The 22071-nt window shown below is 58.0% G+C and overlaps 1 protein-coding gene across 16 annotated transcripts in view; it reads right to left on the reverse strand.

The window, feature by feature from the left end:
* Positions 1–22071, reverse strand: part of DYSF (dysferlin) — a 201053-nt gene that overhangs the window by 95890 nt on the left and 83092 nt on the right. For all 16 annotated transcript variants that reach the window (XM_037048124.1, XM_037048120.1, XM_037048122.1 and 13 more), the window contains 13 exons: positions 21396–21511; positions 20772–20885; positions 19506–19683; positions 18835–18959; positions 16882–16994; positions 11707–11899; positions 9439–9594; positions 6057–6188; positions 5804–5970; positions 4886–5000; positions 4490–4595; positions 4078–4220; positions 2004–2177 (listed from right to left, as the gene is read on the reverse strand). In XM_037048124.1, the coding sequence (XP_036904019.1) occupies positions 2004–2177; positions 4078–4220; positions 4490–4595; positions 4886–5000; positions 5804–5970; positions 6057–6188; positions 9439–9594; positions 11707–11899; positions 16882–16994; positions 18835–18959; positions 19506–19683; positions 20772–20885; positions 21396–21511 (1832 nt within the window). The remainder of the gene's footprint in view (positions 1–2003; positions 2178–4077; positions 4221–4489; positions 4596–4885; positions 5001–5803; positions 5971–6056; positions 6189–9438; positions 9595–11706; positions 11900–16881; positions 16995–18834; positions 18960–19505; positions 19684–20771; positions 20886–21395; positions 21512–22071) is intronic.

Consider the following 22071-nt stretch of genomic DNA (forward strand, 5'->3'; position numbering starts at 1 on the left):
TCCCCCCAGTCCTGGCCAGCCCCAGAGCTCTTCCACACGTCCATCGTGTACCTTCGAACACCTCTGGCCTGCACACTCTCCACTCGTGGCACATCACATCACAGCTGACACTGGCCCCTGTGCCCCCTGACCTGTCTGCGCTGGTCCCCTGGCTGGCAGCCACCATACCTGTCTTTCTCACACAGCAATTCACCGTGTGTGTCAGACTTGCCAGGGCCAACCTCGACCTCATCACTGCCCTAGGCCCACCCCACTCTGTGGCCTGTCGATGGCAGTCACCCCGTTGTCCACCCAGGGGAGCCTCTGAGGCCCATTGACCTTTTCCTCCACAAGCTTTGCCACTCCACTTCCTCCCATCATGACCCCACAGCCCCCAGCCCAGATGGTCCCCTTGGCCTGGGCCTCCAATCAGGACTCCTGATCCTCTCGGTGGGAGGCTCTCCCTCCCCGCCATCCTCCATGGCCGCTTGGCTCACAGCCGTAAAGCCCAGCTCCAAGCAGGCATTCTGCTCAGCAGCCCGCACTGGCTCCTTACAGCTCACCAAGCAGAGTCTGGAGCTATCATCTGTAGCTCTCCGCAGAGCACTGTTTGGGCTTCTCCTTCCCTCTCCCCAACCTGGTGGTACAGCCAGCGGCCTGACCCAGGGTAGCCAATCAGAACATTCTGTTCCTCACCCAGGTTCCAGGGGCCCGTTGGCCACACACAAGGCTGTCACTGTTGCTACTGAAAACGCAGTGTTCTCCTCTCCACACAGTCTCCAGCTGTGAGGAACACCAAGGACGCTGGAAGGCTGAGTGAGCTCTTTTATCCAGCACGGCTTTGCTGGCTGTCACGATGATGTCAGCCTTTGTCACGGGCGCCATCTTGGCTGCCACACGGAAGGAGCCAAGGTAAGAGCGAGACCAGACAGGAGACCAAGGCAGAAACACAGAGTGCCGGGACAATGTGCAAACCCATTTCCCTCCAAGCCCAGTGCTTCGTTCACTAACCAGCCTCCTCCCAGCTGTCTCAGCCCCAAAACCCCTCTCCTCTCTTTAGGCACTGAGTGGAGTTTCCACCTGTCAGAAACAAACCCTGCTTCCTTAGGGTGCCTGCCCAGCCTCCTCAGGCCCGGCCCTGACCCATAGGTCTGCCAACCCCTCGGCTGGAGCTCCTCACCCCAACCAGATACTCACATGCACACACACACACACAGTTGTCTGCACTGAACACGCTCACATCCTATCTGCCAGCATAGCTGGTAGGACCTGCTCCCAGGGTCACAACCCAAAGCACCCCCCAGAGGAGGGCAGTTGTGGCTGGATTTCAGAGGGGGGTCTAATCCTGGGCACCTTACTCCACCTCCCAGAAACCCTAGACCAAAAGAGCAGGGAACAGGCCATTTCCTAGCCCCCACTCAGACTGTCCAGGTAGGGTCTGCTCATCTCTCTGGGGGAACACACCACACGGACCCTGGAACACCCTGAGTTCACCCCAGTTCCACTGGCTCCAGGAAGTGCACACTGGAGCCAAACAGCAGGGTGGGGCTCAGTTTTGGAGGCACATCTCTCCCAAAATTCCTGGATGCCCATGCAATAGCCTCTGTCCCAAAAGGACTCAGTCCCACCAAGGACACTCCGGGTCACTAGACCTCTCTGGCTATTCCAAAGCCTCCCCAGCCCTTCCATGCCAGCCAGCCTCTTCAAGAAGAACTGGATTCCGTGGCTCCAATAACAAGCCGGCCCATCAGAGTGCCGAGGCCTCTCCCTGCTCCCATCATGACTACGCAAAGAAGCAGCGGGTCTCCTAGAGCCGAAAAGAGGAGCAGTTACAGGAGGACCCACAGCCTGGCGTGCCCTTTCTCCACATGCAACTCCAGAGGAACTGAAGCCATAACACCTGGTCATTGTTCCATCCAAGGTTCTGTCCTGGGGCCCCTGCCTCCTCTGCATCAGCTCTGAACAGCTCTGGGAACTCAAGCCGCAGCCCACCCAACCCAGGCCCAGTGGGCACAAGGACATACCAGGGCCCCCTCAAGGGCAAACACAGCTGCAGCTCCTGTCTTCTCCAGTGGCTCCATGCGGCGGCGCCAGCGGCGGCGACGAAAGGCATCTGTCTTGCGGTACTCCAGGTGAAACTTCCAGCCAAATAGTGAGGCATACTCCCAGCCCTCACCCTCTGCCTCGGCCTGTCTATGCTGTGAGGGGAGAACAGGGCAGACTCAGAGGCCACTGGCAGGTTTGCAGAAAGTCCTGGGCTCAGCTCCAACTGTGCCCTTCCTGCCCACCACAATTCTCCACCCACCCCACAGTAGCACCCTCCAGATGGGAAAATCTGGGAGGGCTGCCTGGAAGCGGGGGAGGGGAGTGTGCGCTCTGAGCAGCTTCTGCACTGATGAGAGTTCTGAGTCAGGACATCAGGAGGAAAGATCCTCCCTAGGCTGTGGGGAGAACTGAGGGCCAGAAAGGGAAGGTAGACTGAAGTGATGCCTGGGCTTCAGGTTTGTTTGTTTGTTTGGATTTCAGGTGGATTTCATGAATTCAAGGTTTTCTTATCATTTCCTTTTTCTTCTTCACACCCCAGCTTATAAAAATGGAAGTGGGTCTGCAATTCAGAGGCAAACTGAAGACCTCATTTCCCAGCTCCAGCTTTTTTCCCCTGAGGCGGGGCCTAAGTGAGCCAAGGAGGAACCTCCAGCTCTTCGTCCGAGGGGACCCTTTGCCCAGCCCAGAGGGAGCCCTGGAGACCCCTCTCTCTCTCCAGCTCCCAAGAAAGAGTAACCTGGGACTGTCCTCAGGTACTGCCTTGGGTCTGGGCCATCAGCTCAATGGCCAGTAGCAGTCCTAAAGGCCAGCTCCGTCCGTGTCCAGGAGGGATGCTGGAGGTGAGGGAGGTGCACTGCCCGGCAAGGCTCCACCTCTGTCCCCTGGGGTCCCCTTCATGGAGAGTAAAGTCTGTCTCTTGCATGGCGCCAGGAACAACTTGTTGCCCCAGAGCCTTGCCTTTCCCCAGAGCTAGCGGCATACATATCTAGATTCTCTATGCCCAAAGAGAGAGGAAAGGACACAGGTCCTGCCAAAGGCTGCTCCTGAAATAGAGGAGGCAGGCCTGGTTCTTGGGCCAAAATTCAATGTGTGCTTGGGAAGGTCATGGATCTGGAGGGCCCCGGGGTAGGCGGTCTCTGAGGCTGTGCAGTCATGGGCAGCTGTGGGACTATGGGAGCCAGTGAAGCAGTGTGTGTGCTCACACGTACTCATTCCATGCCTACCTGTGTCCCATGGGCACCTTGCACAGCTGTGGGCATGTCTGTGTGTGCTATGTGTGTGTCCTCTAGGGGGTGCCAGTGAACCTGCCCCAGGCCCGTCCACCAGCCTAAAGCACTCATGAAGTACACCATCCCCAGCTGCCAGGAGAGTCCCCCCTCCCAGCGCCAGTGGCGCCTTCCTCCCAGGAAGTGCCCATGCTGAAGGGAACAGGCTCCACGGGGTAGATACATGCCCCAGGGTACAAGTTCCAGCCCATCCCAGCAGTCCCCAGCCAGCAACTGATAGCTACAAGGTGTCAACTCCAGCCCCCTTGACTCCATGTGAGGCTGATTCCACAGTGCTCCAGGATGAGCCCTCCCCAAGCCACGGCTCAGGCCGAAGCTGACTTTGCCCGAGACCACATCCTTGCTCCTGGCACTCCTGAGGGCACCACATTGGTAAACCACAGGTAGCAAATATCCTGTCTCAGACTCGGCCTCTAGGACACCCAGCCATAGACATATTCCAGGTATGTCTTTGCACCTTCCGGGTCTGTGTGTGAAGTCCCAGTGCGACCCTCTGGCATAGCTGTGGGCATCTGGAAGTGTTCTGTCTGTGAACATCTGTGTATGTGGTGGGTATGAGCTGTGAGTGTGCTGGGTGTGGTCTGTGTGAGTGCTGGGTGTAGTCTATGTGTGTGCTGGGTGTGAGCTGTGAGCATCTCAGTTGAGCTCGTGTACCTGTATATGTTCTATGTATATGTTCTGTCTCCATGCACACAGCTATGCACCTGTTCCCAGTTGGCCCTCCCGTACCAGGACCTCACCCCCACCCACCACCTACTGGGCTCACCCTCTTTAGTGCCTCCATCTGGCTGAGGTCCCTCCTGCGTAGGCGGACCCAGCGCCGCCGACGATGCGTGTAGTACATCTTCTCAGCTGGGACCCAGTGCCTCGGCTTCCGATCCGGGGGCATGGTGATACTGTACTCCCAGCCTGGGGGAGGGGTACTCATCACTCAACGCCCAGCCACTCCCCATCTCTGCAGTGGGTATCTCCTCACTTGGGACATGTACGCAGACTCACAAGCAGCCAATGACTCCCAGTTTGTAAGTGAAGTGAGGGCTAACCCAGGAAGTCCCCCAGGTGAGGCAGCCTGGAGAAGGCCAGTGCCCCAGGCCCAGGGGCCCCGCACTCAGCTGTCCTCACCAGCTACCTTGTGAGCTGACCAGGGTGGGGACCGCCAGGCTTCTTGTGCCACCCACCTTGCTCATCCACGGCCCGATTGAGGTCTGTGGACCATTCTTCATCTTCCCACTTCCAGCCCAGTGGGCACTCGATGTCATCCTTGGGAAGCACCTTCTCCCCGTTCTGGGCAACACAGGACAGGTAAGCGTGTGGAGGAACAGACATGATCAGGGAGGCTGAAAAGATGCAACTTGACGACATATGCTCTCGAAGTTTCAGGTGTGACTCAAGATCAGTGTCCTACCCGAGCTGGACCTCACACTATCCCGCTGGTAACCAGAGCATAGAGGCTGGGGACATGGGAGCAAGGGAGAAAATGTCCCACCCTTCTTTGAGTGACATGTCTCTCCTGGGCCCAAATTTACAGGACTCCAAGAAAGCAGAGCCCACCTGTTCCTGGAGCAACCCCTTACCACATCCGTGTAGTTGTCACTCATGTAGATCCACTGGCCCCCGGGGAGCCGGGTCTGATTCTCAAACACCTCCTCCACGAAGCTCAGGTGGCCCGCGTCGGTGTCATGGAGCAGGCTGTGGGCAGGGGACAGTCAGCACCTCTGCGGCTCAGAACCCCCGTCTGGGCCAGCCTTCTGCAGCAGCCTCACCTCAACCCATCGTAAGACAGACAGAGGGGAGAGGAGAGGGGTCAGAGCCAAGGGGAGACCTGGAGACACTCACAGACGGAAGGATACTTCACCAACCAAGATAAAGAAAGAAAGGGGGAGACCAGCTGAAGACACCTAAGCCTGGCATAGTTGGAGCTCAACAGATAATTGTAGGAATGGAAAACGTTATAAAGCTGTATACTAACATCTGAGTACTTGACTATAATATAAATTATACTGCAATTTTTTAATTTTTTACTTTATTTTTTTTTGTAGTTTTTGCTATACTTCAAAGTTTTTTCAAGTTTAAAAAACATAGTTGTTGAATGTCAACCAAGCTGCAAAGGATGGGAGAAAGAGACAGAGACCAGCGAGCTGGAGGATGCTGTCCGGAGAAACTCAGAGAAGGAAGGGCCTCAGGCACAAGAGGCGTTAGGTACACGGGGAGGAAGCAGTGGGCTTTCTCCCACGGAGAGCGCCATCTTGGAGACAGCGGCACCCAACAGAAGCAAAGTCTATTGGAGGCCAACTTTGGTTTCATAAGAAACCTTATGGCCCTTCCAGAAAGGAATGCTGCCTAGTGAGCCCGGCTCTGGGAGAGCGTGGGCGGACGTTCCTAAGACGAGGATGTGGGCAGTGGGAATAGGCAAAGGGATGAATAGCGCTGAGGCCTTTCAGAGAAAGGGCTGGAGCAGAGGGGTCCCTAAGCCCGCCCTGCCCACGACTCACGTCTTCTCTGGACACACGAACCAATCTCCGGCCCAGGCCCAGCCAGCCGAGGGGCGGAAGCTGTCCTTGGGGAGCTTGATCTTGCCCGTGACATCAGAAAACTTGGGGTAGGTAAGGCCCGTTGTGCCCCAGTTCCCAACCAGGGCCAGCTTGGTCTGGTTCTCATACTGGGGAACAAGCAGGAGAAAAGTGAGTGGGGCCCAGCGACAGCCTGGCAGGTGAGGGAGCACAGGGTGGGCTGGCAGGCACTCACAGTTTCGGCAAAGACGGAGAGCTTGCCCTCGGCAAACTGGTTGAACTCCTTCTCATCCACAGAGAGTCCGAACCAGAGCTTCACGCGTATCTGCACTGGCATCCGGGCTCTGGGCACACCCTCCATTGGATACTAGGTGCCAAAGAAGGACAGAAACCCACAGTCCCCTTCAGCACGTGGGCACACCAGCCTGAAACCCCATCTGGCGTGTGTCCTGTTGAAGGACTCCCCAGAATTTCACAGAAGAGGTGTGTGTGATCAAGATACCTTCTCCCTACCTGCCAAGGGCTTTCCCATCAAAGGAGAAGACTGCGCAACCCCACCTGCATGCTCTCCGGAGAGGCCAGACCCTCTGTTCTCTCCTTTCCCCAACATCTTCATTTCTTTTCTCTTCCAGAAAGCACTGTCCAGTGCTCTGCCTGTTGCTAATGCTTTACATCTACAGGGTCCACTATGGCAGCCGCCAGGCCCATGTGGCAACTGACCACTTACACTGTAGCTAGTGTGACTGAAGAACCAAATTTTTTGTTTTACCTAATTCTAATTCATTTAAATTTGAACAGACACATTTGGCTACCCTACTGGAAAATGTAGTTCTGGATCATGTCTCTAAAGGAGGTACAAGGGTCCAGGTCTGGAAGGTGAAGAGGTTAGAGCCCTCCCCTTCATTTTCAGTGTGTTGGTTGTGTGTGTGGTTTTTGGTTGGATGCGAGTGTATCATCTGATTCCCCCACCCTTTCAAGTGTTTATCAGCACATCAACCACTATGCACTGGTCTTTGAATGCTTTTTAGCCTGAAGCTTTCAGAAGCTCTACCAAAATGGAATAACCACAACAACCCAACACAGAAAATGTATTCTCCCCAACTACCTCACCATCAGATTAAATCAAGGTGCAGATATGGCCTAGAGCAGAAGTTCCCCACTCTTGGAAAAGGACAGTGTCTCTTACAGGAAGCAACATATTAAGGACCTAGGCTTCATGTGTGTGTGCTTGGAGGAGCATCCCCCATGGGACAGGGAGCAGAATGCAGCTAGAAAGTAGCTTTGATGGGTTGAGAAGAGGAAAGAGAGGCCGAGGAGGTAAGGGTTTCCACTGCGAGAGGAGGCCTGGAACCTAAAGAGAGAGCCCCGGCCAGGTAAGAGGGTCAGGAAGGGGTGTCATGCCAAGACAATGACAATTTCTCCCTTTACCCACCCTCTCTGCTCATGGTTCGTCCCTGGTGAAGCCTGGAGGAGCCCCTGACCCCAAGTGTCACCCACCCCCAGAAACCTCCCCTTGACTGCTCCCTTCGGCTGTCCTCCTCCCTGGGGTGGTTAGCAGCCTTTTCCCCTCCAAACCACCAGCCCCAGGGAGATGGCAGGAATGCCTGACCCCCCTTCCCCCTCTGCCCCCAGTCTCTCCCCTGTCCTCCCCCAGACGGGGCCAGCCTGCCGGACCCAAAATAGCAACAGCAAATAAAGAAATGTCTAGTTTGGGGCTCCTCTCCCTCTCTGCTGGTGCTCATTTTTTCCAACTTTGGTTTAAGTTAAGAAACACCAATGTTTTCTTGGTCTCTGCTTGCTGCCAACATTTTTGTAGAGCTTGCTCAGGAGCTACTGGCGGGGCTCATAAACTCAGTGGGGAAGACTTCGAGAAACAATTCTATATCTTTTTTTTTTTTTTTGCTTGGAATCAGGGAGATTTTTTCGGATTGCATTCCCCCAAAGCTGCAAAGGGCCAAGAGGTCAGAGCCTGCAGCTCATGCCTTCAGAGCACATCCACCTGGTGTCCCCCCCCTCCCGCCCCCCGCTGCCCCACCTCCACTTCAGCCAGCGAGCCTTCCCTGGAGAACCCCAGTCAGATGTGGCAGCTCCTTGACTTCCTGTCCCTTCTGTTCTACCAGGTAAGGAACTGCCATAGGACAGAGAAAAGCAGGCTGCTCAAGGCTAAGATTGCAAGGGGAGCAGGTCCTCTGTGGCAGGTGAGCAAGCTGGAGGGGCAGCCCAATGCATGACACCCTCCACCCTCTTTTTACACAAAACTGGCCTCTCATCTGAAATACCAGTGCTCCAGCTACAGATATCTGCTCATCGCTGCCTTCGGTTGGCTGCCAGTCATCACGCCAGCAGAGCATCCTCTCCCCAGGGAGCAAGGGAAAAGGGCATGAGAGCGGAGAGGAACTAACATTCATTGATCACCTAGTACCAACAAGACCCGTGACGTGTGTTACTTAATTCAGTTCTCAAAACCTAAGGAGTAGGCAGCTGACCTTCATTTTACAGGTGAGATGGGAGCCGGCAGTTCAGAGAACTTAGATAATCCACCTAAGGTCACACAGGATTCCAGCCAGCCCTACAACCTGTCCAATCACACTGTGCCGTGAAACCTGTCCTGTCTACCCACCCCGGGCAGTGACAAGAATGACCAGCCAATATATGAATGGGGTGACCAACAGCCACTCAGAAGTCTGAGGCTAAGATTAGTCAACAATGACCTCCTGGAAGAGGCGAGGTGAGAGTTGGTCCTGGTGTAGATGGGAGGGGAGACACTGGGAAGGGAAGGTGATAGCCAGGCAGTCCATCACACCATTGAGACCATTTGGAGTCAGCGGTAAATGGTAAGGGGTCAGCCTGCTTCCCCAAGCCCGTTCTCCTCTATTGGGACAGCCTCCATGACAGCCATCCCAGCAGAGACCCTCCCTTGGTACCAGGGCAGCCACAGCACAGGGAGGCATTTCCCCAAATTGTGTCCTGACCTCTGTGCAATGGTACCCTGACCAAAGCAGCCCCGGCTCTATGTCCCCACATTAACCTAGAGAGAGAACAGAGGATTCATTCCCAGGTACCCGCTCACTTCCCTGTCACCCTACCCCAAGGCTACTCAGTCCCCTGAGAGAAGATAGAGCAAGAACAGGTGTCAGAGAAGGAGACACAGTAGGACAGGTGGGGGTGGGGTGAGACTGGAGGGCAGGATGCTTGCCCCCAACTCCCGGACACCAGACTTCCCGGGAGGGGAACTTGAACTTGAGTGAGGCTCCAGCTGCAGTGGAAGGCTCTCAGGCAGAGTGTGCTGGCAGGTCTGTGCCAGGGCTCTTAGAGGCTGAGTGAGGGTGGTGCTGAGGGCTAAGGACCCCTACCTGGGTCCAGCCTGGGGATGGCGAGCACAGCCTCAGGGATCAGCTGCTGCAGCTGTCCCAGCTAACTTTCTAGACCAGGTCTAAGGGTCTAGGGGACTTCATGAGAAAGAGAAGGGAAGTAGTTTTACCTGAAGCCCTCTGCCCTTTCCAAGAGCAGAGTCCAAGGACTCTGAGGCAGACAGAGGACTGGAGGGGCAATGGAAGGGCAGGGAATAGGCCCTGGGCTAAGAAAATACGATCAGGACTTGAGGAAAAAGAACCCACTTTCAGAAAGATCGTCTGCAGCTTCCCGCAATTCTTGCCACAGTAGCTGGTGCCCCGCCGGGAGAAGAGGACCTCGTGGGCAGGCACCCGCTGGTAGGCCACTCGCTTGTCTCCCTGTAGCATCCAGATCACGATGTCGGGCAGACTATTCTGTGGCTGGAAAGAAGGTGGCAGTCAGGGCGGGGAAAGTGACGTGCCTGGCCCACACCACACAGCCCACCACTAGCTGACCACCCTGGCTCGGGGGCCACACAGGTCTTTCCTCCTTGCTTCCATCCCTCAGCTGCCCACCTCAGGCACCCCTTTGACCTCCCAGGTTCAGCTAGACATCTCTTTCTTCAGCAGCCATGAGCTCCTAGGACAGGGCGTGAGGCTGCCCAGGCTCACACAAGAAGGCGGCCAAAAATCACTGAGCTGAGTTCACATTTTCTGGGAAGAGACACTCCTGCTTGGAGCCCAGGCTAAGTTCTTCGATTCCTCACCACACCCCACCCCCACATACTGGGTAAATAGATGCTCCGGGCACAGATATGGGAGGATTTCATGGGACCCGGAAGATGACGTGATACTTAAGGTGAACTCCCGCCCCTCACCCTGAAGAGCAGCAGCAGCAAATCACAGGACTGCCCTTCCCAGAGGACACTCACTTCTGCTCCCTCTGACAGCAGGGACCCTGGGATCTGACTCTCTGGGCCTGGGGACAGAGGGCTCTGAAGATGGTGACTAGCTCAGAACAAAACTGCAAGGCCCCTGAGTCCCTCAGAGCCTCTGCCTGTGCGTGAGAACTGCTCCCAGCTCACGCTTGGGAGAGATGACCAGCTGGGTACGGTCCCCCCACTTCCAAGGCTGGTGAGCGCAGTGCCCAGGCGGAGCAGGGCCTGGGTCTCTGGCCAGGGATCGGGCTCCGGCAGCCCTTGCTCAGCACTTCACAGGCTTTGCTCCTCGGACTCCCTGCAGCAGCCCAGGAGGCAGAGAAGGGCAGCCCGTTTGACAGGTGAAGAAATTCAGGCTCTGGGAGGTGAGGAACTGGATTTTTCTAATTCCAAATCCATGGTCCTAACCACTACACCAGAAGTTCTCAAAGTGCGGTCCCCACAGCATACACAAAAATTCTCAGGCCCCACCCCAGACAAGCAAGTTGCGGATGGGAGGGGCTGCAACCCATTTAAGGAGCCCCTCGGGGGACTCCGATGAGCACCCAAATCTGAGCAAGACTCTCTTGGGTCCCCAGTCAATAGCGCTTATTGGCCTGAACCTCTCCAAGCCCCACTGCAGTCTGTGCTGAGAGCTCTGGGGTCCATCTGGGCTATGGTTTGGGGAGGCATGTCTTGACCAGTCCCAGAAGGCAGTTCATGGCCATTATGAGGGGTTTGCCCGTGTGTGTCCCCATGTAGCTGGCCCCATGCCTGAGACTCTGCTCAGGAACTGGCTCTCCGGGCCCAATTTTCCAGGCTGCCTTCCCCTCCTGAGCATCCTTCACCTCCTGATCCCCCCTCTCCTCTTCGACAACTCACTCCCCCAGAAGCCCCTTGCAGGCCCTGCCCTGCTCTGCACACTCCTTCCAGGGAGATCCTTCCTACCTCCACCCCCACCTCCCTTGGGGTCCCCTATGGCTCTGAGCAGCAACTGGTCTGCCAGTGGCACGTGAGCAGGCCTTTATCCTCTCTCTGGATGAACCTGTGGCCTGTCTGGTCACCCGAGGAACTGGATGGGTGCATCTGACCTGAAGGGGGGCAATGCAGGTGGGGAAAGGGCACCCCAGCAGAAAAGCTAGAGCCCCTTCTCTCTGATTAGATACAAGGATGCCCAGAGTTATGGCAAATGCAGCCTCCTCAGAGGCATCCAGGAAGGGCAGGAAACACAGGCACCCCCAGAGGCAGGAGAAAACAGATGCTGGCTGGCAGGGAGAAGGAGCTGGTTCCTGGGAAAGCAGGCCCCAACACTGCACCTAGAGCCAGGGGCCCGGGGCTCTGGTCCCAGCTCTGTCTCTGACACACTTTGGCAGCATTTCGTATGCACAGTTGAGGACATTTACTGAGCACCTACTAAACACCAGGCCCTGGGCTGAGCCCCACAATATCCAGTTCCCCATTGTATCCTGTCTCCTCCTTCTACACATGGGGACACGGAGGCTCAGAGAGGTTAAGGTGCTGGCCCAAGGTCACCCAGCAATGGAGTCAGGGTTGAACCATGGTCCAGACAGTCCCCATGACCCTCCCCGCTCTGATGTTCCAGGCAGGAAGGGAGGTGCTTCGTAGAGCTAGCTACCTCATCTGCCAGGGCACGTAGACGCAGGAGCCAGTCCTCGGCCTGTTCCAAGGTGGCAGGGAGCTCACAGTGGCCGAGCTTCAGGGCCAAGGCCACTTCGGTAATCTGACTCAGGTGACGGGTACGCAGCTTGTACAGGTACTGGTCCAGATAGGTGGCAGAGGGAGTCTCTTGGACATTGCGCAGGGGCTGGCTGTGAGAGACAGGTGGAATGTGCCCGATGAGCAGGAACCCAGTGCATACCCAAATCCAGGCACACACATGCACACACATGCACACGTATACACAGGCCCCCACAACAGGCCTCAGCCCTCTGTCATGGCCTGCTGGACACTCTGTGTGTCCTGGGCACTTTCTCCAGCTTGACCCACGTGCACCATCATCTCCATGTGACCTGCTCCATCCTCGCCTCCTCCAGGAGGCCTTCCCCAACCACACTGGCTCACTGCCTCTGCTCTAAAGTCCCGGGCACATCCTCCCTGCCCCCTGCATCCTCCTAGAGCAGAGGCCCAAGCGTTAAGTTGCCCTTTGCTGAAACGAATCCATTCTGTTGTACACACACTTTCTTCGAGAAGGAAATTTATGGACCCCTGACAAGCCACCGCAGACGCTGTGGGGAGGCCGGCAGCCAGCAATACAGATGTGTGGACTCGGGGCGGCCCCACAACACCCCTCCCAGGACCTCTGTTTGAGAAGCCTCTAGAGGAGAGGTGTGTGGCGGTGGGGTGGACGTACAGTCTCAGGAACACAGGCCTAGACCTCCTGTCGGGGGCTGGGTTTAAACTCCATCCTGTTCGGAGGCAATGAACTCTGACCCCCACCCCCATCCCACAGGGCTCCAGAATAGTCCTTCATATATCTCCTTCTCACCATACCAACCCTCCAAGGTCAGTCAGTACATGCACGGGGGGTCCCGCAGGATGGGGTGGGGTGGGGCTGGTCTGTTCCCTCCCTTTTAGCAGGACCCCCCTAGATTATCCCTGCTTGAAGGTATGGGGGGCTGCCCCACCTCCGCTGAGCCCTTGACTCCCAAACAGGACATCAGTCAAACCCGCTCCACCAGTTCTGCTCCCACCACTTGTGGCCCCCCCACCGCATGCTCCCCTCCCTGCAGCGTCTGACTCCGGCTCCCGGCTGATTTATTTTTCTGCCAATTTCCCCGAGCTATGCAGAACCAATTACCGCCGGAGCGCAGCGGCACCGCCGCCGCCAGATACACCACTCTGGCAGGCCCTCGGCGCACTACATTTTTCCTGTTATTTTTTTTAATTGAATTTTTAGGGTGGGGGGAGCAGTACGCAAACTCCATCTCAGGAAACTTAAGCCCCGGGACCTGTCTCAGGTCACGTACTGCACACCCTGTAGTAATATAATATTTACTGCCCCGAGGGTGCCGCGGCTGGGGCTGCCCCAGGCCAGGAGAGGGCCGGCCTCCGTCCCCGGCCCACTCGAACGTGGCGGAGGGGCATGTGTGGTGGGTGAAGGGGGGCCTGCGCCAGAGTCCTGGCTGCAGCCTGCCTGGGAAGCAGGCTGAGTGGGCCTGAGGGTGGGGGCAGACGGGTCTGGAAATGGGGTGTGGAGAGCTGAGCCAACCAGCGTGATTTATGCTCCCAGCCCTGGTCCGGAGGTGGGAGGGACTGCCACCTAGGCCACCAAAGGGAGATTTTCATGGAGGCTGCCGGCCCAGCCAAGACTCCCCAAGAAACAGCCGGGACCGTGACTGCCACTAAGAAGACGTCTCGGACCTTTCCTGCCCCAGAAAAGCCCAGGGCGGGGGACCATGAAAAGAAAGGGAGACCCTGGGGAAGAGACTGGGCAACACTGCACCCCAAACCCCAACCGGGGCCGTTGCCCTGTGAACCCCAGTGAAATCGGTAGGCAGGCCCAGCGCACGCTGACAACAGAACTGGGGTGCTCACAAAGTCGACGCCTGACCTGCTGCGTATGGGAGCCTTTGTCAGGGACAAGCACCCGGGAGGGCAGCAGTGTCCAGCCTGAAAGAGGAACTGGCTGCAGGATCATCCATTTCACTCCTCCCAAGCAACAGCCCTGCTGGTCCTGGCAGGAGGCTGAGTCCAGCCCTGCCCTCACGGAGCCGCCACGGAACAGCCTCAGCATCAGGGGTGCTTCCTGGAGGAAGTGGCCGCTCACTGCACCTGTCAGGGCCAGCAGGAGTGAGGCAGGCCAGCACGAGCAGGAAGGGTGTTCTAGCGGACGGGCAGTGTATGCACAGGACGAAACCTCAGGGGCAGGAGGAGACGCGTGGGGGTGGCTCTGAAGGGGCTGGAGGGTAGGACAGCCAGCATCCGTGGGGCAGGGGTGAGGCCAGAGAGACTGTCCCCCAGGACCAGAGCTGGGACCTTCCCTGACTGGAGCACACTGCAGGGCTGAGGTGGAGGTGGCACGACACAGGTGGCACAGGTTTCAGAAGACCACAGAGAGTGAAACAAACGTGCTGACAGGACGTCCAGATGTGTGGTGGGCAGTCGGGTCTCGAGACGAGGAGAGGGCCGGGCTAGAGGAACAGAGTGGGCACCCCTGGCCGGCCGGGGGAGAGGGCAGATGAGGCAGGAAAAGGGTCTGACGGAATGAAGGACACCAATGATGGAGGCGTGGGCAGGGCCAGCTGAGGAAGGGGCCAGCATCCGCTGGGCAGCCAGGGCAAGCTGGCGGGGGAACCCGGCTGGCCAGCTGTGACGATGCTCAGCACGGAGCCAGAGGTGGGGGAGGCCCTCTTGCTGCGGCCCCAGGGCTGTTTGGTGGCCTCGGTGGTGCCTGAGGGAATCTGTCCTGATGACACTTGTGAGCTCATTAGGGCATGAGAACCTCCTCCAAAGCTCCTGACCTGGGACCAGTGTCCCCTAGGGGTTCCTGGGCCCCTTCTGTCCTGAGGAAAGGGAGTCAAGGGGGCCAAGCTTTAGCATAAGCAGTTTTAGCCAAATCCTCCGAGGACCCTGAGAGGGCAGCCAGGGCAACCCAGGACTGGGGCCCGCTGGTCTCAGATGCCCAGGCGCTGCAGACCTGCCAAGGCCTACGCAGCATGCGAATCACAGGTAGAGCCCTGGTCCACCCTCCGCACCCAGCTGCCAGGCCAGGCAAGCAGGGCACAGCAAGTCACTCTGAGGCCCTCCCCAAGGTGAGCATGTCCCTGCGTGCCCCTCCAGCCTCACTCTGTCCTCTGACCCCAAGACCACAGACAGACACCCCACAGGCACCTCCCACTCCACGTGGCCAGTCCTGGACACCTCACCATTCCCCAGAGCTGCCCTTCTACTGCTGACCTCTCTGGGAACGGCCCTGCCCTCCACCCAGCTGCCCTGGCCAGCGCCAGGGGATCATTCTCGACCTTCCTGGGGCCCCCACATCTAACCCACCAACTAGTCCTGACCAGCAGAGAGCAGGACAACACCAAGGGTTTGGCCCCTCACTAGCAGTATGAATCCAGGGGAATCAATTAACTTCTTCGAGTCTCAATCTCCTCGTCCGTAAAATACGGACCACTCTACTTTCTATCTCATAAGATGTTTGTGATTGGTTGATATGTTTAGAATTCTTAGAGCATCACCTGGCACAGAACATCATTCTGAGGCTGTTGTCATCTTGACAACCCCTAAACAGTCCATGCTACCCCCACCCTCCCGCATCCCTCCTTAGCTGATGCCTCGTCCAGCACCCCCTCGCCACCCCCACCAGCCTCTGTGCTGAACTGCAGCCAGAGTGAGCATCAGACGTGCGGCCACCACTGTGCCCGCAGACGGTTTCTGGGGTGAGCTCACCTTAGCAGGCCCCTGAGGCTTGTCCCATTTGGACCTGAGCCTCCCTGGTGACTCCTGCCTCCTGGAGGCAGCAGGCACTTCAGGCGTCTCCGCCTTTGCCTGGGCCATCCCCTCCCCAAAGGCTGACTCCCAGGTGTCCCACTCTGGAGTTCACATTGGGCATCTTCTCCCCCAGGAAGCATCCCGAACTGGACTGGAGTCACGGGCACCCGCTGCGCTCCCACAGGGCGCACCTCGGACTCCCAGCACACTTGGCTCCCTTTGCTCACTCTGGCGCGAGTCGTATGGGGACAGAAGCCGCCCCCTCGGCCATCTGTGCTGTGTGTCTGGCAAGGAGCTGGCCAGGCTTCAGGAAGGTTTGGGGACAAATGACCTGCCTGCAGTCCTGCCACTGGTTGTGGGAGCAGGGGGGCGATTCTTTGGGGAAACATCCGTTCTGGGAAGAGTGTACCTCCCACCTGAGGCGCAGGGACTAGAAGGACACTGCACCTGGCGGGGTGGGACAGTGGCCCATGTCTCAGCGTGAAGGCACTTCTCACACCTTCGGGAGGGGATGGGCTAATAGAATTCAGAGGGGGGGCATAGGACACATTTGCATATGTTCACGCTTAACTCTACAGAAGGTAGAAAGGCAACTGTTTACTATTGAGTCGATTTAACAGCTGAGAAAACTGAGGTCCAGAGAAGTGAAGTTCCCCAAAGCTGAAGAGCCAGTTAAAGGGGCGGGAATGTAAGTCTCCCGACATTGCTCCTTCCCAACAGCAATCATGGCTGCTGTGCGTTGAGCACTTTCTAAGGGCCAGGTGCTACTTTGTTTATACAATAGTATGAATTAGTTATTCTCAATGTCAGAGTAAAGATGAGGAAACCAAGGTTCAGAGCAGGTGGGTGGCGAGCCCCAAATCACCTGGCCCCAGAGGAGGTGCTGAGAGGCCTCCGAGCCCCTGTTCTCCAGCCCCCCAAGGCTTCCTTTCCCTGACAAGACCAGAGACCAGTGATGTCAATAGAAGGCTAAACAGAAACCACAGTCCTGACTTGGCTTTGGGGGAAGGAGGGATGCGGACTGCCCCCACCCCCCACCCCCACAGCCAGCTCCTCCTGCAGATTCCATCAGGGAAATAAGAGGTCGGGGATCAGAGACACAATGCTCCCCATTCAGGTGAGCCAGGCCGCCCAGGGCCCACAGCTGCCGCCACTGCAGGGAGATTTATGACCTGCTCTAAATGTCACCTTTTCAACTCCCTGTGCTGGCTCCACCACCTTTGGACTCAGCACGGGCTGGACTGCTGGCCAAGCGTGGCCGGGGCGACGTGCCGCCGCTCAGCGCCACACACGAACACTCCCAGGGAAAGGGCCTCACTGAGTCAGGAGGGTGGGCGTGGGTGCCAGGCACCCCTACCTGCAGTCTGCGATGAGCTCATCCATCAGCTGAGTCGCCAGGGCGTCTGCGTCCTCGGCGGCGGCAGAGCCCTGGGCCTTCAGGGCCAGGTGGACCTGCTCCAGGCCAGCTTCCTGGGGAGAGGCCGGCAGGAATGAAGACCGTCAGTGCACGGTGGAGGTGCACCATGGACCCCAGGCCCCATCCCCACACCCGGTCCCTGACCACAGAGGAGAACAGTCAGAGCAAAAACAGGAAGAGGGACACCAGACCCTGCAAATCAGGGTCTGTCCTGGCTCAAGAGCACTCCAGGCTCCGCACACCAGCCTGATCCAAACCCCAAAGCCTGGGGCTCCAACTTCACATGCGGTCACAAGGAGGCCGGGTGCCGACTGAACAGAACCACATCCTGCTCCTCACAGGCCCCCTCACGCCAGGTCTGCCATCTCACAGGTAAGTAACTTCTGAGTGCCTCAAGTCCCCTACCTGGGATGCTCTCTCCTTCCCAAATCCCACCGCCTCACCCAGCTCAGGTCATGGCCACCTTCCTTCATAAGCACTCGGGAAACCTCCAGTAACAGAGTCCCCACTTTTACTAACTCCCAGGGCCAGATCGGGCCAGGGCCTCATCCAGTCCGCTAGGCAGGACACGTGTCCCACCGTCCCGTGGGCCTCGGCCCCAGCTGAAAGGAGGAGACTTCTGTCCCTCAGTCCCCCACGCCCCTCCCACCCACCAGCCTTCGGGAGCATGTGCTGCGCCTGGGGCCCCGTGTGGCACAGGTCCTGGGAAGAACACAGCTGCCACCCACAGGGACTGTCCTCCAAGAGAACGGCTGATCCAGAGGATGGAGTCTGAGCTTAAAAGGCATCAACTCCAAGTTCTCCTGCACTTCATAGTCCACCAGTCTCAGGGAAGACATAGCCACCTCAGCCCCCCAAACTGGGCTTGGATCCTCTCCCAGCCACTCCAGGGTCCCAGCCTCCCCCTCTCTCTCCCTCATCCACCTCCCCCCCTCACTCTGCTTGGCTCCTCACCCACAGACATGCCCAAGCTTCCCAAACCCCTTCCTGCCACCCAACACTCCTCACGCGTCCCAGCAGTGTGGCCACACCTGCCTCCTCCCGTTCCCACAGGCCGCGTGCCTGTGGGTGAGCCTCCACCCCATGCGCACACAGAAACGGCCTGGGGCCACTGCACCGGGCCTCTACACTTCTCCCTTGGCCTCTCCCTTGGCCTCTACACTTCTCCCCACTCTGATTCCCTCCACTCTGGCCACTCCCAGCCTCCACAGGCAAGGCCCCCATCACATCCCAAACAGGACACACCACCTGACCTGCTCCCAGCTTCCCAGTTCCCAGCCCCCGGAGCCACTCCTCCTGGCCCACCCCCCACCCCCATTCAACAGACCACCAGGGCCTTCCAGCCCAAGTCTTACAGTTTTCTCCCCGATCATCTCCTTCCCGGTGCTCAGCACGCCCCCCCTGGACCACCACAGAGGTGTCCTCACGGGGCCCCTGCCTCCCGCCCCCGGCAGCTCTGAGAGGCTCCTGGGCCCTGCCCCTCCTTGAGGTACTCCCGGGGTATCAGCTGAACCTAACTTTAAGACTTCCGTGTGGGTGACCCCGGGCTCTCCTTTACTAAACAGACTCCCTGAGGGCAGGACAGCTCCCTGTTCCTGTCTAACTCCTCTCTGGAAGTTTCCAGCACAGGTCCTTTCATGTGGTAAGAGCCCACAGCATTTCCCAGAAGAATGGAGGAGCCGTGCAAGGCTCTGTTCCGCTGCCCCTCACCCAGCCTCTCCCAGCTCTTGCACTGCGCTGCCTTCCGCATCGGACTCAGGGCTCCCTCTCCTCTCTTCCCAGTGTGCGGGAGAGGACCGCAGACCCAGCAATTAGGACGCAAGGGACCGCCGAGGCTGAATGGTCTGCAGAAGCCCATGGTGGGGGGTGTGGACACAGGCTGCATCCACTCACCAGCCGGTCGGCGATCCGGAGCAGCTGGTTCTGAGCCTCGATTCTGTGGCTGATGTCCTCCCAGTACGACGACAGCACCACCACAGGCTTCACGTTGCCCCAGGGCAGGTAGTAGTAGTGGCACCCTGGAAAAACGCAACAGACCTCATGGTGACCCAGGGGCACAGGGGTGGGGGGAGGGGGCCAAGGGCAGGGTGGGCTCAGGCACCTGCTCCCCCTTTCCACTAAGAACTCCCTTGGACAGACACAGGTGACCAGTGTCCAGACTAGGTGCCCAGAAGCTGCCGCTCTCATGAGGGCTCCTTAACACATCAAAATGGGGAGGAAAGCAGGGGGGAGATGTTAGAAGGATGCTGAGAAACCTGCATTCTCCAAAATCTCTATGCCAAGCCCAGCAGCCACTGTGTGATAACCGATCACCATAGGTCGGAATCAGTGCTGACTGCGGCCGGCTCTGAGAGGCCGATCCATGGGTCCTGGCAGCAGGGACCCCCTGGGCGGTGAGCAGGGTGAGGAGACACAGGGGAGCACAGGAGGGGTCCCTCCCAGCTGGTTGACCTGGGCCAGGCTCTCCAGTGGGCCTCTGGCGACTTCAAATGGGAGGTAGGACTGAGGGTCCGGACCCTCTCCATAGTTGGGATTCCATCCAGGCCCGTGGCCTCCAGCCTCACCGTCAAAGACCGCCCGGCTGTACTGGGTGGTGGAGGCCAGAGGCAGGCAGGTCGTATCGAACTTGTTGCCGTAGTTCCCGATGCTGACCTCGAACTGAATGGCATCGTCGACATCCTGCAGCATGGAGGCTGAGTAGAAGGCAGCGAAGAGGGAATATTTGCGCCTCCGGAGGTACTTCTGGAAACAGAGAGGGCGGCCAGAGAGTCACAGGGAGGAGGAAGGGAGACACCGGGGGTGGGGAGGGGTCACATGTCTGGCAGGCCCTGGCTGCGACTGGCGCCCAGTAAATCCTGGCTGGACGGATGGGTGGCAAATGGTCCAGCGAAGCACCAGCGCCCAGATTTGGTTACTAACTGAGCAAACTCGTTCCAGGCCTGTGTGCTTGGCCATGTTCCTCTCGTAAGGTCTGCGCCTCTGAGGCCGTGATGCTCCCTAATCCAAACCAGCAGCCATGGCACCGACACCCCGAGAAGCCTGGTCTTCCCCATCTGCTGCTCGGAGGGGGCTGAAGGCTCTCAACCGCTAGGCCCCAGCTGCCCTGCAGTGTCCACAGGCTGCCATGCGCTTGAGGCGAATGAATCCCATCATGCCCTCTGGACATCAGATTCAAGGCTAAGGACATAGGAAGTGCCCTGTCATGAGAACCAAGGTGACTTCACGATCCCCCACCATCTCAGGAGGCAAGTGTGCCTCTCTCCCTGACCTCACAGCCAGGGGAACCAACACAGCTGGTAGCCAACCCAGCCAGGACCACAACGAGCACCTTCTGATGGCAGAGCCTGGAAGTTTAAACCACTGCATGCATTCCACCTGCTCCTGTGATGCAAGGCCCAGATCTCCTCTTGTTGTCCTGATACATTTCAGCCTCAGTTTACTCATCTGTCAAATGGAGCTACTAATGACTGCCACCTCATGGGTACTGGCAGGACTCACTGACATCGGAAAGTCATTAGCATGGTGTCTGATGCGTGGTCAGTGCTTAATAAGGGTTCGTGATTCTTGCATCGTTGTTATAAAATAGCTTCTCATTTTGTATTTTGCTCTAGACTTGTAAAGTACTTTCATTTACCTTTTTTAAGTCTCTGAACATTCCTCAGGGAGGCAGAGTTGATATGGGGCTACTTCCACTTCCCAGCTGAGGCGTGAGGCCCAGAGAGGTGAAGGCAGATGAGTGCGGGTGGAGTGGAGCCTTCCTCCACCACGACACCCCAGAGCCAGCGCCCCTTGAACACCCGCCTCCCGCCTCAGAGAGCCACACCCCTCACCTCCACCCGGAGAATGTCATCTGCCAGGAGATCCTCCACCTTCTGCTCACTGTGCTCCACCAGCTTGGTCTCCAGGGAGAGCAGAACCCGGCCTCGGTAGGCCACACCTTCCCCCTGGGAGGGGAGGTCGGATCACTGGGAGTAGGGGGATGGAGAGGAGGAGCGGGAAGGGGCCTGAACGGGCCCTGAGGTTGCTCATCTCCCAGGTGCTGAAGAGATCCCCGAGCCACCCCCATCCTTCTGCAAATAAGGAAATGGTGCCCAGAGAGTTCGAGTGACGAGCCAAGCCACCCAGATGGTCACTAGCAGACTCCAATCCAGCCAGAGGAGAGATGAACCCTGAGACAGGTGGGCGATCTGGGCCCCTCAGGGGCCAGGAAGGTGGGGGATCGGCGGGCCCTGAAGGAGAGGCAGAAAGGAGGGACGTGGGAGGGTGGAAGGGGCCTGGACAGGGCCAGGCAGAAGGAGGACTCTCTGAGGAGGTGGCTGCCTAGCCCTGGGCCTACTCCAGCCCCGTCGGGCCCTTGCAGTCCAGGGGGACCCCAGGTACTGCCCAGGCCAGGCAGGAAGACACCTCAGAGAGGCCTGGGGATTTAGGGAATGTGGGCATTCTGGCTGGCTCACCTTGCCCATGTTGAGCTCTGCATAAGGGTCCGGGAAGCCGGTGAACTCCCTGGGACTGCCGTAGAGGTTGACATAGCAGGGCCCAAAGGTGGGCAGGAAGCCCAGATGGTCGTCCACTAGGGGACACAGGCAGGGTCAGAGGGGTCGACCCAGGGGAGCGCTCCAGTGCTCAGCTCAGCCACCTGCAGGCCTGAGCCCTCCCCTGGGCCTCAGTTCCCTGCACATGTGAGGGACACAGCCTCACACAAGTATAAAGAGCAGTGACACTGAGGGCAGCTCCCACTGTCCCCTATAAGCCCCTAAACCTCACCACAATGCTGAGATGTGGAGATTTTTATTATCTTTATGACCTCATTTCATAGGCAAGGAAACTGGGACTCAGGGGTGCAAAGGAACACATGACGCCAGTGGGCATGACCAAAAATGGACCGACCTGACCTCACAGTCCACGCAAGAAGCCAGCTCGTAAAGCTGGGGCCAGGTCCTCCACCGCCCACCCCCCTCCAGCCACACCCCATTCTGTATCCCCTCCCCCAACGCACACATGAGTGAGGGAAGGCACAAAGGAGGCCCCAGAACCTCATGACTGGGTTCTCCCAGTCATCTGGGAGAACAAGCCATCTCCCAGGGCACCAAGGAGGGGACCCATCTAGATGTCCCCCCACAAGGCAACCCC

Source organism: Sturnira hondurensis, unplaced genomic scaffold (genome assembly GCF_014824575.4).
Source record: "Sturnira hondurensis isolate 20B ecotype Veracruz unplaced genomic scaffold, ASM1482457v3 Scaffold0006413, whole genome shotgun sequence".
Taxonomy (NCBI): domain Eukaryota; kingdom Metazoa; phylum Chordata; class Mammalia; order Chiroptera; family Phyllostomidae; genus Sturnira; species Sturnira hondurensis.